We start from the raw sequence: 20,139 nt of genomic DNA, 5'->3' as shown, positions 1-20,139 counted from the left end.
CATATATTTTTATACTGTTAGGAGAAGTTTTCCCTATTAGATGAAATAATATAATTTCCACGGAAGGAAAAGAAGAAGAGCATTAGCAGAAAAATAATACTAAGAATAAAAAAATGTGGACAAGAAAATTAGTTGGAGTAGCGGGGAATGATACTTTACAACCCACAAAAGAGTTGCTGTTTGAAGAACACTTTATTTTTTTTTAAAAAGGGAAAAACACTTTTAGAGTATATTTAAATTTTGTTGAGCTGCAGAAGGACTAATTATCTGTCGGCGCCAGGTTGCTTTCTGTCGGCATCAATGGTGATGATTATGAGAATAAGAAATCCCTTCCTTCCTTGTCTATTAAATTAATAAATTAAACTAACATCAGCGATTAAGTTTCAGTCGTTAATGTGGGAGGGAATCAAATGCCAATAAAGTCTCGAATCCATTCATCAGGTTCACTTCTCTTATTCTTAGTATCGTTATCTTCTATGTGCTGTGCCCTAACTATTTTATCGCAGATATGCTACTTTTAGTGAGTGTCTTTGTTGCTTTAGGTTTTATCACAATGTTAATATTAGGATTAATTCCCTCTTTCATATTTCAGCTTCAATGTGTCAAAATATATATCCCAACCTTTGCAGCTGAAGTGCTCGTGGTCGCCAAATGTCAAGGACTCTTGCAGCAATTGTAGGAGGTGCTGCAGGAGCCGTGGCATTGGTGGGGATTCTGCTTCTCATTTGTTGCTTCTGTATTTTTCGTAAAAGGTCTATTTCAACAACTTCCGACACAGGATCTTCTGATCCATCTGTTCAAGGTCATATCTCACTTCTTATTAAGTCAACAAATGTCGTATTATTCTCCCAATTCCTCAAGTAATCCGAATCACTTGCAGTTGGAAAAAATGCTGGGGTTGAATTGACCTCACAAGATGCCAGACGCTTCCACATAGAAGAATTGTCTTTGGCCACAAAAGTTTTTAGTGATAAGAGTTTAATTGGCCAAGGCAAATTTGGGGAGGTGTACAAGGGATTGCTTCATGATGGTATGCTTGTAGCAATAAAAAGGCGATCTGCTGTTCCTAGTCAGGAATTTGTTGATGAGGTAATAGTAACTATGTACATCTTATGGAAACTACTGCACATATTGTTTGAGTTTTTCTTTTTTTAGATCATACTATTCAAATTTTCATTCATCTTCCTTAGAAGTGACTACAGTAAATTTAACTAGAGCCTGAATGACCAAAATGGTAATCTGCTATAATCAACAGACAGAAGGCACTAAATGCATCAGTTAACCCCCAAAGAGCTTATCACTTTCATGCCTTTATGACTTTATCACTTGCTAATTGAATGGCCGTTCTTTAAGGCTTACTTACCTAATTCATATCACAACCTCTTTTTGCTCTTATTAGATTCATAGTAGTGCAGAAATTCCAGAATTCAAGGGCATTCAGTTTCACTAGGCAAAAGCTCTCAAACGTTCCTCTTAGCAAAGTGAATAACCTGAATATAAGAAATATACCAAATGAAATAGAAAACCAACAAAACGTTATGGTTCTCCACAAACAACACCTAACTGTTCGGGGTGCAATCCAGCGTCTTTGAATATTGGAAAGCTCCAACATATTCTCTCGATATTCCTTAGGCCCCTTCAATCTCAAAGTGGGAAAGCTAATTTGAGTTTGCTTTTCTTGTGAACACAGAGAATTGACTTTGAAATCTCGCTGTATGATGTACTATCACTTAAAAGAAAGTGATATTGGAATTATGTCCTCCAGAAAGTTGTTAGTAACTACATCCCGAGAGAAAGTGCTTCTTGCACTAAATACAAAAGGAATATATTCTTCATCACTGAAAAGAGAGAAGGTGTTATAATCTCGAGGACATTATTAGCACAACTTGAATTGCAGAACATTGAGAATATATTCAAGGTCTAGATGTCAAGCCCCAAACCTAGCCTGAGGCGGACCAGCTCTGTATGAACTGTGCAACCTGCTATAGCACATGGACATAATTTGGAAATGTAGAAAATATACAACAGCGCTTCCTGGCAAGGGATCCACCATGTACAAATGACGTGCTCTGATAAGATGGAACTGTAGATACATAGAAAGGCTACCTGGCCTGGAACATGAGCGCGGTATAGCAGACATGACATTTGCACATATTGGAATCATCAATGCAAGTGTATGAAGCCTCTATGAATGAGCTGGAAACTGTACAACTGCCATACGGTCGGTATAAGGCCCCGACCTACCCAAACTTTTTATACAAATACATATATAATCAAAAAGGAACTCTAGACTTGACTTAGCCAGGTAGAATGGAGCTCACTAACCAACAACTGATAGATGAAACAGATATCTAATGAGACTTGGATGTTTTGAATGTCTAAACCTGCAGTATGAGTGCAATGCAGCGTAGCGCCCCCGACATTATAACAAGTGATGTTAGTACAATGGAATTGTACTTGTATATAGGTGGGTGTTTGGATTGACTTATTTTAAGTAGCTTTTGGCTTTTAAAACTCAGTGGAGACAAAGAACACTAGGGGGTCGTTTGGTAGAGTGTATAAAAATAATTCTAAATAGAGTGTATTAGTAATGCTTGTAATAGTTACGCTTGCATTAATTATGCATAGAAATTCTTTATGCATTGTTTGGTTTGGTGTTTTAAAAATTGCATCATTGCATAAAAATATTAATTTACAAAAATATCCTCCACAATTATGGTGGCAAAAATGTAAGGGATAATTGTGTCTTTAACCATGCATTATCATGCATTAAATCCCTTGCATTACTAATCTAGAGATTCATGGTATTAGTAATACATACCTTAATACACAATAGAGCGTATAACTAATGCATTAGTTATACATTGGTCGAAAAAGTGTATCAAACAAGGTACTATAACGCACTGAAGTTGAGGTACTGGGTATCATCAAACAGTGTGATGGTGACAAAGCCCTCCCGGCCTAGATGGCTTTACAATACGCTTCTACAAGGAATGTTGGCCGACCTTGAAAGAGGACCTGATGCAAACAACACATAATTTTCACCAGAATGAGTCTTTTGAGAAGTCTTTCAATGCTACCTTTGTAGCACTTATTCCCAAGAAGCATGGAGCAGAAGAGCTAAAAGACTTAAGACCAATAAGTCTAATTGGTGGAGTCTACAAAATCATAGCCAAGCTTTTCACCGAGAGATTGAAGACAGTTATGGGAAGTCTAGTGGACGAACATCAGATGGCATTCTTGAAGGGCAGACAGATAATGGATGCGACCCTTCTGGCAAATGAGTTGGTGGACTCGAGGGTGAAACAAAATAAAACAGGAGTGCTTTGCAAGCTCAACATTGAGAAGGCCTACGACCATGTGAATTGGGCTTTCCTCCTCAAAGTATTGAGAGATATGGGGTTTGGCGACAAATGGGTCAACTGGATTGAATTTTGCATATACACTGTGAAATTTTCGCTCATAATTAATGGTAATCCAGAGGGTTTTTTTCAATCACAGAAAGGTCTGCGACAAGGTGACCCCATGCCGCCTTTTCTGTTCATTCTAGCTAAGGAAGGCCTAAACTTCATGATTAGAAAAGCAAGGGAGAATGGATGGATTAGAGGTTTTTGTGCTAACATAAATATGAACAATGCTATGGAGGTATCTCATCTACTGTATGCAGATGACTTCCTTGTATTTTGTGATGCAGAAGTTACACAAATAAGGCATATGAGAGCTATCCTAACAATCTTTGAGGGCATTTCGGGACTTCATGTCAATTGGCACAAAAGCTGCCTCTATCCAGTGAACCAAGTCCCTAATATGCAGACCCTAGCTGAGAATCTAGATGCCGAGTGCCTCCCTTCCTACTAAATACCTAGGAATGTCTCTTGGAGCAAAAAATAAAGAGCTAGAAGTGTGGTGTGAGGTTCTGGAAAAAAGTGAGGAAATTAGCAAGATGGAAAAGCTAGTATCTATCTTTGGTTGGTAGGCTGACTCTTATAAAATGTCATGGACAGCCAAGCTACCTATATGAGGAGTCTATTCCCTCTACCAAGTAACATAGAGAAGAAAATCAACAAGGCTAGAAGAGTTTTCCTATGGCAGGGCAAAGAAGGGGTACAATCTAGTAAAATGGGATAAGGTGATCCTTAACAAAAAACAGGGTGGGCTGGGCATAAAGAAGCTAGGTGCACAGAATGAAAGTCTACTGAAGAAATGGTTATGGAGATCTTGTTGTGAAGATGTGGCACTATGGAGGAGATTCATTTCACAAAAATATGGGCTCCAGAACAGTTGAGAGGTGACTGGTACTTTTGGATGCTCCGTGTGGAAAACAATAAGAAGACTGTGGCCCTCTTTCAATAACAACCTGAAGTACAGAATTAGGGATGGGGATAAGACAAATTTCTGGAATGAATTGTGGATTGGGGAAGAGGTTCTGAGGTCTATCTTTCCAGATCTATACATCTTGAGCTTGCAACAGATGGATAAGATGGTACAAGTATGGAGTCCTCGAGGATGGAACTTGATTTTTAGGAGGTCCATGAATGATTGGGAAATAAATAGTGTAGCTGATTTGCTGCAGACTCTAAATAATTTCCTAGGAGTATGTGTAGGTTCTGATTTGCCAATATGGAAACTACATAGCAAGGGGTCTTTTACTGTGGAATCATGTTATTGGTGTTTGAACTTCAGCCAGACAATGACAGCAAAATGGCCTTGGAAACTGTTTTGTAAGGTTTAAAATACCTCACAAAATCTCATGTTTCAGCTGGCTGGTGGTCAGGAGAGCCTGTTTAACACACGAAGTACTACAGAGAAGAGGTATTCAGATTTGCTCTAGGTGTTTTATGTGTGAGCAAGAGGCAGGATTAAATAGTCACTTGTTCATTCATTGCAAAACAACTGTAAATCTGTGGAACATGTTCTTCTGTTTATTTGGGATAAGTTGGGAAGGAGTTGGAAGAAGGGGATCACAAGAAGATTGGTGGAGAAGTATTCCAGCATGTGTTTGGTGGACTTGATGGAAAGAGAGAAACGAAAGATGTTTTGAAGGAAAAGCTAGCTGTTTCCAGAAGATCAAGATGAAAAGTATAAGTCTTTTGTATTTTTGTATATCCCGTATATGCATATATGTAACATTATCACATACATCCCAATCAAAGAGGAAAATTGTCTAGCTGTCGGAACGACTCTCATCGCACCAGTATGTGTGGATATACCCAGTTTCCAAGAATGCTCCCAAAACAAATACGGTATGTAATTTGGTTCATGTGGCCCTATGTATATATACATGTCTACAACTTAACAACTTATAATGTGTGGCATAAAACATTTGCAGCTTAATATAATATCAAGTGAAATTTATGACTCAATAGTTTAAAGGATATCTTTAACATCATTAAGAAATTATAGTCAAAGAACAGTAACTTAAATATCACATTAACCTTTTAAAGAAACATGAAACTAATCAATGCATATACATATGGATGTCATGAAAGATTTCATCGGATGATATTAAACTTGAAACCTTTAATACATACATGTGTCATGCAAAACATATGACTTTATGAGTAACTAACATGAAGACTCGATGCAGTTTTAATAGCATAGATCGAAGGCAACTAGAGTTTTGTACTTAAAGAACTATAAGAAGCTTCATTTGACATTTTGAAACTTGTAAAACATATCTACAATATGGATAACATATGGCTTTACAAATAGTTATGCACAAATATTTGAGGCATATGGATCATATACTTGTGAAGACAATAAAGAGTCTTATACTTAGGAACTTTATCTATGAGTCTCTGTAGTCGTTATTCTTGCAAATGATTCATTTAACATATAATAATCTCACATGGAGGAGCTACCGACCATTTTAGGTAACATGGCAGCTCATTAAATGAAAAAAACACATCATACTGGAAACTCGTTAAAAATACTCCCTCCGTTTAAAAAAGAATGTCCCTATTTTCTTTTTAGTTTGTTTCAAAAAGAATGACCCCTTTCTTTTTTTGGCAACACTTTAACTTTAACTTTCCACGTGGGATGTTTAAGACCACAAGATTAAAGGGCATTTTGGTACATTTGACATAACTTTAATTTAGAACCACAAGATTAAAAAGTCTTCTTTCTTTTCTTAAACTCCATTCCAAGTCAAACTAGACCATCCTTTTTGAAACGTACGGAATACCAAATTAGAAAGTTTAGCCTTACATAACTTTATTCCAATCCTTTAGCATGTTATAACAATCAAATGTCATGTGATGCTTCAATCTATAATAAAGAACCAGTAACAAGGCTACTATGAACAACTATACAACATAACCAGGGCATTTGACAATTCGACAAACAGAATGCGAGTGTCGAGCTCGTGAGACTTTCAAATTAACAACACTCTTCGTACTCAATATTTCGTATCACTAATCAAGCAATATACTTGCCTTCTACGAGGCTAACCAATTAAACAACAACTAAAACAACTCTCTACGTACTCCTTCCTTGCAAAATACATGAATCATAAAGGGCAAAACTTGGACCCATGACTTCCCATCACTGCCTGTAAACTATACTTAAAAACATCTTTAGGATCATATTTATGGAGATAAGAGGAGCCATACCTCTATGAAGAAGAATACCAGTCTCTGCACTTTGTGTTCTTCAAGAACAATACCTTTGCCTTCAAGAAAACACTTGGTTAAGTATGTGTTATGATATATGATGAGGAACACTTGATTCTTGAAGGAATCAACTTATCTTAAGCTAGGGAGAGATGGAAATGAAGAGCCCTTGATTTCCAGCCCCCAAAACATTCTGAAACTAAAGGCAAATGAACCCTCAAGTTGTAATTTATAAATTACAATTTTTCTAATTGACGTACCACGAGGTGCCACATGTCCATCACACCAAATTTTGGCTCTGCTAGTTTGTTGTAAAACACACATTACTACTCTAAAGTTGGATGGACGAGTGGTTTGTCTTGCTCGAAAGATATATGAAAATGATTAAAGCAATCTGTGTGGTTGATTAGTTAGTTGACTGTATAAGTTGATTAGTTAGATGATAGTCTGATTTTGTTAGAATCAATGAGCTGTCATATAGTTAGTTACTGTAATGAAATGAAAGAAGTTGTTATTCTATTCATGAATATACTAGGTATTTATACAATTACATGAAATCCTATAAAAGGAAATCAAAACAAATAAAAGAAAATATTCTACAAAAAACTCATATTATTCTGTAATATTCTAGAATCACTCTGTGATTTGTTACCATATTCTGTAACACTTCCCCTCAAGCTAGAGCATAAATATTGATTATGCCCAGCTTGTCACAAAGATAACTAACTCGAGTTCCATTCAATGCCTTGGTGAACAAATCAACTAATTGCTCCCCCGTTTTCACGTAGCCTGTGGAAACTGAATCTTCTCACAAATAAAATGACTGCCTGCCTCAATGTGTTTAGTCCTTTCATGATACACCAGATTTGAGGCTATATGAAGAGCAGCCTGATTGTCACACCAGAGTTTTGCTGGTGTATAGTACTTCACTACAATTTCAGATAATAAGATGATGTATCTACATAATCTCACACGTAGACGGTGACATAGTTCTATATTCGGATTCAATACTAGATCGAGATACAACACTTCGTTTCTTACTTCTCCACAATACTAGGTTCCGTCAAGCAAAAACACAATAGCCTGTTGTAGATCTTTTATCAATTCTGGATCTCGCCCAATCAGCATCAGCATCAGCAAAGCACTCTACACGAGTATGCCCATGATTGCCATACAATATGCCACGTCCAGGAGCTCCTTTCAAGTAACAAAGAATTTGTTCTTAAGCTTCCCAATGTTTGATTGTAGGCATTGACATAAATTGGCTAACAATACTTACTGTAAACGCAATAGTCGATTAGTGCTCAATAGAAGAATTGAGAGATGGAGGAACATCACTTAATTGTTCTTTCAAAGCGTGGGTAACTTGATAGACTAACCACTCATCTTCGTCTTCCTGACTAGTAGAAAAACGGGAGGTGCATAGAAAAATGGGGTACTCTCTGAAAATACCACATCTTTTGACACCAAGTATGTCCAAGTTCAGTAGAATAACACTGATATCTCTTCCGAAGTCGAGAATAGCCAAGGAAAACACATTTCAATGCTTTGGGATCCAACTTGGTAACAGATGGTCAAAATCTCGAACGTAACATGTACTTCCAAAAACCTTAGGTTCCACCGGGAAGAGAGACTTGTTCGGAAAAGAACACTATAGGCATGTTACCAACAAGCACACTAGATGGCATTCGGTTAATCAAAAAACAAGTTATAGAGACTGCATCTGCCCAGAACTGTTTAGGAACCTTCATTTGGAATAGAAGTGCTCCAGCTGTCTCCAGTAAATGCCCATTTTTCTTCTCAACAACTCCATTTTGAGATGGTGTATCAACACGTAAGACTGATGGAGAACACTGTGTTGTCTCATGAAATGACTGAGACAATTTCGACATGTAATCTTTGGCATTGTCGCTCCTTAGCATACGTACCGAAACACTGTATTGAGTTTTGACTTCAACAACTCTTCATAAAATAAATCTAAGTCACTCGAGAGAAATCATTCACAAAAGTAACAAAATACTTATGCCCAGTTTTGGAAGCAACAAGACATGGTCCCCGAACATCAGAATGAACTAATTCAAAAGCTGACCCAACTCGCTTATTTACCTTGGGCCTACCGAGATGTGATGGTGTTTTTGCGAATTGGCATGACTCATAATCTAAGGAAGAAACATTTTGAAATTGGGGACAAAGCTTCTCTAACACAGGTAATGAAAGATGTCCCAACCGACAATGTGCTGTGAATGGAGACACAACACAGGAGTAGAAGCCAAATCGAGGCTTCCATTCATCAAGAATATAGAGATCATCGGATATATGTCCCTTACCAATTACTTGATTTGTCATAAGATCACGAAAACAAACAATGATCTAGAAAGAATGAGATATAACAATTAAGATCTCTCATAATTCTATTGACAGAGATCAAATTAAAGGCCAACTTTGGTAGACTTAACACATATGATAAGGTGATAGTTGAGGTTGGCTTAACGGTCCCTGATCCCACAATGTTACAACTTGAACTATCAGCTATCGTTACAGGAGAAAGTGTTTTATGTGATCGAAAGCTAGAAACATATTAGAATTACATGTCATGTGATTTGTGGAACCTGAGGAGAAAGGACATGTTTTCCTTGACTCCGCAAATGTAGTAATGGGTTCCTTAAGTGATTTTTGAAAATGAGAGAATTTTGCATACTCATCAGTCGAAACAAGAATTGTCTTCTAAGTTATTTTTCTGGTAAATATATCTAGTGTAATTCTTGAGAGAAAACAAAAGGAGTTCAACAAGTGTAACCCACCGGTTCCTCTCAAATAAGTGTACCAGATTGAAGAAACACACAATGTGTTGTAGAATCAGCAAACTAGAAGTATGGTGCAATAAACCAAATCATATTCAACCATGTCAGATAGTTGATACGAGCAACTAAAGCAACAAATAATCTATAACCAGAATGTCTAAATTTAATTGAACAACGGTTGTTAACCAATTCTTGAACCCAGTTTTCTGAATCCCAAATTTTTGAGTCTCAGCAGCAACAAAAGATGAATACCAGAAGAGAAACGAAGTACAAACTTTCAAATAGAGATTCAACACTAGAAGAATACCAGAATGTGTCGTGATTGACGAGAAGATGCCGGAGCAGTAAGCCAAAAACAGATATGCTGGACCAAACACTAGCGAGTGGAAGACAGAAATGAGGTGCAGGTGGTGCGTGACGTTCACTCGCTGCCACCTAGACTAGAGATGTCCTTTCCAGCCAAAAAATCTCCCTCTGTCTCTTCTTATGGTGCTGGTGAGATAAATTTGTCACTCCTAATGAGTGACCCAACCCTTTTTTAGGCTGCCAGGAAAAGAGTCGAACTTCTAAAGAAATTTGAGCCCTAGGCTCTGATACCATGTAATGAAATGAAAGAAATTGTTATTGTATTCATGAATATACAAAGTATTTATACAATTACACGGAATCCTATAAAAGGAAATCAATCAAAACAAATAAAAGAAAATATTTTGCAATAACTCTTATTATTCTGAAATATTGTAGAATCAATCTGTGATTTGTTACCATATTTTATAACAGTTACAAAAGAGTCAGCTGTGTGTGTCTACTATAAATAGAGCAATATGTCTACGTTCAATGTAACACAAACTGATTCATTCAATATAATTCTCTCTTCTCTTCTTTAAAAATTCTCTCTGAAAGATTGTTGTAATTACATTCCTATCATGGAGTTTACATGGTATCAGAGCTATCGATCGTAGGAGCTTCCTCTGTTCCATGAGGTGTTCAGATTCATCAGATGTAAAGGTGAATCGAAAGAAGACATCTCCAATTCGAAGAAGTAGCAATGGCAGTTGATGGAGATCCATCAGCAAGCACTGGTAACACTTCAAGTCCTACCGTTTCCAGTGATCGACCATAATCATCCTCTCTTCCTTCAACATATTGAAACTCCATGTAGTTCTCTCATCTCCATACAGTTGTCTGTGGATCAGAGAATTATGCTCTATGGAGTTGGTCCTTTAGAATTGGCTTTGTAGGTCGCAGGAAACTAGGTTTTGTTGATGGTAGGTTTCCTAAGTCTATTTTTGAGCCTGCATTGCATGATCAGCGGGAGAAATGCAATGCTGTAGTATTGAGTTGGATTATGAATGTTGTATGCTTTTGATGCACGAAAGATTTTGTTAGATCTAAGAGAAAGATTTGATACAGTGAATGGCTTTAGGATCTTTCAACCGCATAGAGAGATTCATACTCTAGTTCAGGGTACATTGTCTATTGCTGATTATCATTCACGACTTAGAGATCTATGGGATGAATATGATGCTTTCATGCCTTGCCCTGGTTGTCCATGTCCTGCGTCAAAGAAATTTGGTGAGCATTGTGATTATCAGAGGTTGTTACAGTTCTCATGGGGTTAGATGAGTCCTATTCTCCTCCTAGGAGTCAGATTCTCATGATGAGTCCTATTCCTACACTTAACAAAGCCTATGCTCTTAATTGATCAAGAGAGTCAAAGGAACTTGGTGAATTCTGCTAGTTCAGGAGTAATAAAAGGCACTACTATGTACTCTCGCAAAAATAGTACTTATAGTATTGGTGCTAGCACATCAAAATGACTTGGTACTTATGTTGGTCTATCATCCCGTAATGGTTATAAATGGAGGTGACACTGCTGTCTCTGGAGGAGGAGGATATAATGCTAATAATACCACTGGAGCTGGTTACAAAGCCAAAAAGAGTGTTGTTGTTTGTGAACATTGTGGTTGTAAAGGTCACTCAATGAATCAGTGCTACAAAATTGTTGAATATCCAGCTGATTTTCAGTCTAAGAGAAAGCCTATGTATGCCAATCAAGTTGACCTTGGACAAGAGGTTAGAGGGACTAATAATCAGAATAATGCAGTCACACTTGCAGGTTCTCATCCTAGTGCATTCTTCACTACTGTAGCTGCTGTCCAGACCTGGTCGTGACAAATGCAGTGGAGCCTTCTGCAAATGTAGCTTCTGTATTAGTACAGGTAGATCTCTTAAAGTTTTTTCTTGTGATTATAGAGATAGAAAGTGAATAATAGATACTGGAGCAACACATCATATCACATCCTCCCTGGACAGTTTAGGCAACGCTAAGGTATCTCCTGCTCATACTGCAAATAAGGTTCACTTACCCAATGGTAAAGATGTAGCTGTCTCACATATTGGAAGCACTTGTGTACTTGACAACCAGGCCTATCTCTAATGTCTTGTTCTTGCCTGTCTTCAAGTTTAATCTATTGTCAGTGTAAAAGATCACTAAAGAGTTGAAATGCATGGTAGGCTTCTTCCCTGAATTTTGTGTGTTTCAGGACCTTTACACTGGTCAGGTGAAGGGGATTTGTAAAGAAGAGCATGGACTCTATATACTACAAGAAGGATCAAATCAAAACTGCTGGTCAATAGAAGTAGCAATCATGCTCTGGAGCCTAATGTATAGTATTCTGTTAAGTTTGTCAGTTCTTTTAACTCAGTTACAAAAGTTGAGTATAGACATGTATGGCACAAAAGACTAGGTCAAGCTCCTGTTGATGTTATCAAGAAGTGTGGATGTAATCAAGAAGCATGATGCTGGTAGCACTTTAAGTAGTAAGGATGTATTTCATTTCCCTGTATGTCCAAACATGTATTTGATCTACTGCATTGTAATCTTTGGGGACCTTATAGAGTGCCCACTCATAATAAGAAAAGGTTCTTTGTCACTATTGTGGATGATTATAGTAGATATACTTGGATTTTTCTAATTGCTTCTAAAGCTGACACTGTGGTTGTACTCTGTTTTTCTCAAGAATGTGTAGAATATGTTTTCTACTAATGTCAAAACCTTAAGAAATGATAATGGTGGTAAGTCTTTAACACTGAGGTACAATCTTTGCTAAGTGATATGGGTATTACTCATCAGTGTTCTTGTGTATATACTCCTCAGCAGAATGGTATTGCTGAGAGGAAACATAGATTCATCTTGAACATGGCCAGCACCCTAAGGTTCCAAGCTCCCATTCCTTCTTAGATATTGGGTGAATGTGTATCCACTGCTGTCTACATTCTTAACAGGCTGCAAAACTCCATATGAACAACTTTATTTAGTGGGCATTACTCATCAGTGTTCTTGTGTATATACTCCTCAGTAGAATGGTATTGCTGAGAGGAAATATAGAACCATCTTGAACATGGCCAGCGCCCTAAGGTTCCAAGCTTCCATTCCTCTTACATATTGAGGTAAATGTGTATCCACTGCTGTCTACATTCTTAACAGGTTACAAAACTCACTCCATATGAACAACTTTATTTGCATCCTCCTTCCGTATCACACCTTAGAGTGTTTGGGGGCTTATGTTATGCTGCTAGTCCCAAAGTTGGTGATAAATTTAATTTTCACCCAGGGCTGTACCTGCAGTGTTTATGGGTTATTCCTCCACTCAAAAGGGCTACATTCTTTATGAAGTTCATGCTCAAAACTTCTTTGTCAACAAACATGTAGTATTCCACGAACACATATTCCCCTTTAAGGACATGCGTGCTTCTTTAATCCTATATCTCCAGCATCTGTGGTGCCTGTACATGATACTTCTGTCCCTGAAGTTTCTGCTTCCTTGCCTTCAGCTCCATCTAATGTGGTTGTGCCAGTTAGGAGATCAACCAACCAGGGCTAGTTGACCACCTCTTTGGTTGTAGAACTTTATGACTCCACCTAAAAGTCATGCTTGTTCATATCCTATCACAAATCATTTCTCATAGTCCTACAGGCTTATTCTGTTATATCTGAGCCAGCTACTTTTCAAGAAGTTGCTGCTAGTCTTTAGAGATGGCTGCATTGGAGAGTAATAATACTTGGAGTATTGTGGACTTACCAGCCGGCAAGAAACCTATTGGGTGTAAATGGGTGTACAGAATCAAATTCCTAACTTTAGGTGAAGTTGAATGACTCAAAGCCAGGCTTGTAGCTAAAGGTTTTAGTCAGAAGGAACGCTTAGATTATGGTGAGACTTTAAGTGCAGTTGCAAAAATGGTGGCAGTTAGATCAGTAGACTACTCTTGCTTCTTGGTGATTTGCAAGAGGAACTGTATATGGACATTCCTAGTGGGTTTACTAGACAGGGGGACTGTCATAAGATCTGCAAACTACATAAGTCATTATATGGTTTGAAAGAAACACCAAGACAATGGAACATTAAACTGACTGAGGCATTAGTGCAAATGGGGTTCAAGCAAAGTCATTATGATTATTCCTTATTCACAGAACATGCTAACGCTAATGATGATACTGTGGTTGTGTTGGTATATGTGGACAGTGCTATCAAAGGCGCACTTTAAGCGCGCTTATGCCCTAAAGCAAAGGCTCAAAATGTGTTGAGTGCTTCGCCTCGCTTTATGTGCGCTTTAGTGTCGTCATCAAGGTTCTAAGCCAAACATTTCCTTGCCAGGGAGCCTCTTATGAAGAATTTGAGGTTAAATAATTGATATTTCACTTTATCATAATTTTTTTCAATTTCTTTGGTCATATATTTGTCATTCATATTTATAATTTAATGACTAAACATAAATATTTTATTCTTTTCTCCCTTTGCGCCTTTTTTTGTTAAAGCCCATGCTTTATTTGCGCTTAAAGCCTCCACATACCTTAGAGCTTTTTTGCGCTTTTCACCTTTGATAACACTGTATGTGGATGATCTATTAATTACTGGAAGCAATCACCAACAACTGTGCAACACTAGACAAGAGATTCAAAAAAGGTTTAAGATGAAAGATCTAGGTGAGCTTAAGTTTTTTCTGGGAATTGAATTTTCAAGATCAAGTCAGGGTATACTTATGACACAAAGGAAATATGCACTAGAGTTGGTGTCTGAATCAGGACTATTAGGAGGCAAATCTGCCTGTACACCATTGGAGATGAATCAGAAACTTACCTCTGCTCAGTATGATGAACCTATCAAGCCTGCACAAGCTGAAAATGATACTATTCTTACAAGTCCTATAAAGTACCAGAGACTAGTAGGCAGGCTACTTTATATCTTACTATGACCATGCCTGATCTTGCCTTTACTGCACAAGTATTAAGTCAATTTATGCATTGCCCAAAGCAGTCACATATGGAAGCAACACTAAGGGTTGTGAGATACATCAAAAAGCACCTGGTTTAGGACTATTGGTGCCAGCAGAACAAACTACTCAGCTCACTCCCTATTGCGACTCTGATTGGGGGTCATATTTGGAGACTAGAAAGTCAGTCACTGGTAATCTAGTAATATTTGGAGGCGGACTACTTTCTTGGAAGTCTAAGAAACAAGAAACAATCTCTAGAAGTTCAGCTGAGGCTGAATTCAGAAGCATGGCTGCATGTGCAGCTGAGATAACTTGGTTGATAGGTCTGTACAAAGAACTAGGGGTCAATGTGAGTGTGAATCTACCTGTGACTATGGTATGTGACAGTAAGACAGCCATACAAATTGCTGCTAACCCTATCTTCAATGAAAGAAATAAACACATGGAGAGGGAAAGAATTTGTTAAGGCATATTGAAGACTGAGAGCATATAAACACTAAACATTAGCTGGCTGATCTACTCACCAGGAGTCTGGGAAAGGCACAACATAATCAGTTGTTAAGTCAACTTGGAATAAAGAACATATTTCAACCATAAGCTTGAGGAGGAGTGTCGATATATGGAAACGATTAAAGCAATCTGTATGGTTGATTAGTTAGCTAACTGTATAAGTTGATTAGTTGTCTGATAGTCTGAGTTTGTTAGCATCAGTGAGCTGTCATATAGTTGGTTACAAAAGAGTCAGTTGTGTGTCTACTATAAATAGAGCAATATGTCTACATTCAATGTAACACAAACTGATTCATTCAATACAATTCTCTCTTCTCTTTCTCTAAAAATTCTCTCTCAAAGATTCTTGCAATTACTCCCCTATCATGGAGTTTACAGTAAGTAGACTCAAAGACCTTTAATTTGATAAGTCGTACACCACATAACTCGTTTGAACCTAGAGATATACTCGTTCAAAGTTAACCCTTTTGCGGCACATAAAGAAAAATTCATTTATGTTATCCCTTTCGACATAACTTAAACGTTAAAGCTTTTATCAATCCGTAACCTTATAACCACATACTATTACCATATAGTACTTACCCTTAACATATGTATTCATTCTTGGCCTTATCCTTCGAGTTCGGACTAATCTGTCGATGTTCGCTAATCATACTGTAACTTAAAGACACGTGGTATAACCGTCGATGTAGCATTTTAAAACCTAAAATAATTTCGGGACATAAGTCTAATTCAATGCAGTCGTACACTGGATACTTGATATATTTATTCATTGTCGACCTTATTCACCCGATCTTGGATAATTTCGTGAATGTCTAATCAGTCATTTTGTAGTTTAGACGTATGAGGTATAACACTAAAGGAGGGGAATTAATCGCGTGGTAAATATCAAAGCCAGTCGCCGGAAAGATGAATCTTGCATTAACAATCTTAGGGAAAGGAGCAAAGCCTGAACAATGCCTTAGAGGAGGAATGCATGAATAGTTGCAGAGAGATGAGTTGTGACACCAGTTGCTGGGAGAGGAGTGGTGCTGGACCAAGAGGAAGAAAAGGAGAAAATCGACACACATTGGCTTGCATTGTTCATCGGTTATGAAAGCTAATTTGAGTCTCTATCGAGATCTTAGAGGTTCTGATATCATGTGAAAATAAAATAAAAAAACTCCTTATTGACTTTATTAAGTAATTAAGTACAAAAGATGCTCCTAATTGGAGTCATATGCTACACACAATATTGCAGATACTCAATTTCAATACTAATCAGTTCATTAAATATTTTATAATTAAATACAGAATATCCTAAGATATCTTACAGAATATTTTGTATGATTTCCTCAACTACAATGAATATAAACATATATGGATCTTTACACATTCTCTAGATATTCTACGAGGCAGTGACAAACTATCCACATCTATTTCTCTGTCTAATTATAACTAGTGTAGTCCCATTCAGTGGGGTGAGGTCTGAGGAGGGTAGAGTGTACGCAGACCCCCTGCCTCAGAGGTAGAGAGGCTCTTCGTGTGAGTATCATCAAGTGAAAATATTTGTTACTTTTATCCCAATCATGGTATTATTTCATTGCGTTATCTCCTTCCTTAACTGTGACCAACTACCGATAAACCCTTTTAAGTTGTCGATGAGACCGTCCAATTTGAGAATTATGTTCTGCGCCAGTTAGCCCTAATCCTTTACCTGAACAGTTTCCTTAAAAGTTCAAATCCAAACACAAGATGAGCAAGCAACTTTTTCTGTTATATTTGAAGCATCTTTTAGCTGCTTCCCTTGGACCACTCTTCTATTATGTGATCAACATGATGTGAATAAGGCATGTCAAATCCAAGCTGCAACTGACATGGACTGACGGGTTTGAATCCTTCTTCCTTTGTGTTTTACACAGACTTTGGCTTTCACGACATTTTAGTCCCTCCGGCTTAAATTGGACCATCTTAGTGAACCTGGATATTAGGAGGATGAAACGAAACTTAAAGACATGTTGAGAGGACTATTTTTGGTGAAGTCTTCACTCATCTCCTTTTTGTGATTGTGTCTGTAATGGGAGAAGGGACCTAGGGGTTATCTGGGTCACAAATTGATAAAATTGCATTGCACCACTGGCAACTGGGGAAGAAAAAGAAGTGGTATCAATTGCATTGCACCACTGGCAACTGGGAAAGAAAAAGAAGTGGGTTATGTAGTCACATACTGAGAAAATAACTGTGGGGAATAAAGCATGTACTCTATGTTATTTGATTCCATTCTTGCTAACCATGGGGAGTCCTAATTATCTTGCTGGACAAATTAAGTTATCATGATTCATGACAATGCATCTTTTTATGAAATAAAAAGTTCTCTTCAGTCATTCCCCCTGAAATGGGGGAGACTTTATTACTGTGAAAAACTTTTTCGAGCTCAGGTACAAACACAATCACGTGCTCAATTGAATATGCAACCATTAATAGTGTCAGAGGCACACTTCCATTTCTGGGTTGTCACGGTATTTAATATTATTTCTAAATTTTGAACTTCTATCCTCACCTCTCGAACTAGATATTGGGGTTGAGTTAGCTCCAAGGTCCATTTCTTTAACAACATGTTTGTCATCATCTTTTGGGTTGTTACTAAGGCCCTAATTCTTTTCCCTACCAATATCATATATCCAATATACTTTGAAGATCTGCTGATGGTAAACATTAAGCTGCTGTGCTTATAAAGCAACAACTATGTACGTAAGCAGTAAACTATCAATACCTCTCATCAGTCGTAGGTGTATCATTTACCTCTCATCAGTCGTAGGTAAATGACTTATGATTGTTCGTATGAGTATGTGTTCATTGTTTATGGTTTTGATGTATTCAGACTCTATCTCCTATCAGGTTCGCTATCTCTCATCTATTCAGCATCGGAACTTAGTCAGCCTCTTAGGATATTGCCAGGAAAATGATCAGCAGATTCTTGTCTATGAGTACATACCTAATGGAAGTGTATCCATTCACTTGTACGGTAATCCTCTTTTTACTAAAACTTCTGTTTCATCCCTTTCCATTTTATTCTTACCAGTATTTTGTCTCAGGCAAATTTTGACTGTTTAGGGAATTGCCTCATCTTCTCTAACAGTTTGATTGCAGTACATTGTATTGACTATCTTCCAAGTTCTCAGCTTCTTCTCCCCCCACCCACCCCCAACCCCAACATAGAAAAAAAAAAAAATTAAAAGTAGTTACTCGGTTTCAACTGCAAGTCAATTAGAGAATATTGTGAACTTTTTGCTAGGTGCAATATCTTTTTCTATTTGATCTTCATTTCATGGGTTTTTCTTCTAGGTGGCGATCATGTTACACAAGAGAAGCTAGAATTCAAGCATAGGCTTTCTATAGCTCTAGGGGCAGCTAAAGGTGATCCTCTGCAAAATCAGTGAAGCATTTGGGTTCCCCTGGTATTGGTTTATCTTTTGTTTGGGAAAATAATTATGCCTGTCCTAGTAGTGGTCTGGCAAAGATAAGCTTTCACAATACTTAAGGGCCCTGCATCCACTTCTTTGAGTTGAAATACTTTCAGTATTGGTTCTTATGCTTCATTCTCGCTCAATGTTATATATGCAGGTCTTGCTCATCTTCACTCGCTAAGTCCCCGCTTGATTCATAAAGACTTTAAGACAGCAAATGTTCTTGTGGATGAAAATTTCATAGCTAAAGTTGCAGATGCGGGATTACGCAATTTTCTTGGAAGATTTGAGGTTGCAGGCCCATCTTCTCGAGTGGCTGCTGATGAAATATTTCTTGCCCCAGAGTAGTTTTCTTGCTTCTTTAGTGTTTATTTTTTGGAATATCTTCCCTTCATTCTTTTCTCCTCTGTGGCTCAGCAGGGATATGATTGATGTGAAGATCCAATGACTTTTTCTCATAATTCTGTAGGGTCAGAGAGTTCCGACGATTTTCTGAGAAAAGTGATGCCTACAGTTTTGGTATTTTTCTCCTGGAGCTAGTTAGCGGCCATGAAGCAATGGATTTGCTATCTTCAGAGTTGAATGTAAACATAGTTGAATGGGTATATATGCTTTCCAGACTAATCTGATGCATTTGAAGACTTCTTTTTCTCAAATGTATTATTGACCAAGGATATTGGTGCCCCGACAGACAATTGAGTAATTCAGCTAGTTATGCAGTTGCTAATAGAGTATTTTTCTCATTTCAGGTAGAGAATTATCAAGAATCTGGAAACATATCTGCCATCATTGATCCAAGATTGGGCAATAGCTTCACCAGAGAAGGCATGGAAGAGTTCATGCAATTGACTGTCCGGTGCGTTGACTCTTCGAGTGAAAAGCGGCCTACCATGAGTTACGTGGTGATGGAACTGGACCGGATACTGGAGAAAGAAATGAGCTTGACAACAATCATGGGAGAAGGAACTCCAGTTGTGACACTTGGAAGTCAACTTTTTAGGGCTTCAAAATAAGATGCAGTGGGAATTAAGTTTCTTGGTTGTATTAATTCTTTTGTTCGTGTGATTTTTCAGATTATATTTACAGAAACACCGGATTGGAAAGAGAGGTGCATCCAGCTGTTTGTTAATTGTAAAAAAAAAAAAAGAACTTGGCAGCTGTTTAATTCCCCCATTATTCTCATAGATTTGCTTAAAACCTTCTCATAAACAATTATTTGTTGATAATAGATGAAGATTTTCTGGCGTAAATTTTTGAATCTTTTTGTTAAATGCTTCATATTCCATCTCAGGCTTGCCTGCCATGTAAGCTAGATTACTATTTCACAAGGATTAAGGCGATAACTTGAAATTTGAATGCAAGTTAAGAGGAAGGATGAATAGCTTACATAGTCTAATCGTCGAGGAAGAGCTTTTCTCGCATGTTCAGTTTCCAGAAGGCAATAGTCTAATCGTCGAGGAAGAGCTTTTGTCGCATGTTCAGTTTCCAGAAGGC

General features: G+C 37.6%; 1 protein-coding gene across 2 annotated transcripts; it reads left to right on the top strand.

The window, feature by feature from the left end:
- Positions 1-140: 140 nt before the first annotated feature.
- Positions 141-19,895, top strand: LOC107011091 (putative serine/threonine-protein kinase). Of its 2 annotated transcripts, XM_015210428.2 has the most exons (9): positions 141-303; positions 388-441; positions 593-802; positions 881-1,089; positions 18,077-18,203; positions 18,524-18,595; positions 18,803-18,989; positions 19,115-19,247; positions 19,395-19,895. In XM_015210428.2, exons 3-9 carry the CDS (start codon positions 652-654, stop codon positions 19,656-19,658), a joined length of 1,143 nt encoding a protein of 380 aa, XP_015065914.1. In that variant the 5' UTR covers positions 141-303; positions 388-441; positions 593-651; the 3' UTR covers positions 19,659-19,895. The 2 variants fall into 2 exon arrangements, with proteins under 2 accessions (XP_015065914.1, XP_015065913.1); XM_015210427.2 differs by having other exon boundaries at positions 141-441.
- The last annotated feature ends 244 nt before the right edge of the window (positions 19,896-20,139 follow it).

Source organism: Solanum pennellii, chromosome 2 (assembly GCF_001406875.1).
Source record: "Solanum pennellii chromosome 2, SPENNV200".
In the NCBI taxonomy this organism is placed as follows: Eukaryota; Viridiplantae; Streptophyta; class Magnoliopsida; order Solanales; family Solanaceae; genus Solanum; species Solanum pennellii.
Note: the sequence above shows the minus strand (reverse complement) of the source record. Positions and strands in the feature narration are given on the sequence as shown.

Excerpts from the sequence above, each read along its gene's own strand:
- LOC107011091 (XM_015210428.2), top strand. The coding sequence starts at position 652 with ATGTCAAGGACTCTTGCAGCAATTGTAGGAGGTGCTGCAGGAGCCGTG. Across the intron at positions 18,204-18,523 it reads TGTATCCATTCACTTGTACG|GTGGCGATCATGTTACACAA; the intron begins GTAATCCTCTTT and ends TTTTTCTTCTAG. Across the intron at positions 19,248-19,394 it reads ATGTAAACATAGTTGAATGG|GTAGAGAATTATCAAGAATC; the intron begins GTATATATGCTT and ends TTCTCATTTCAG.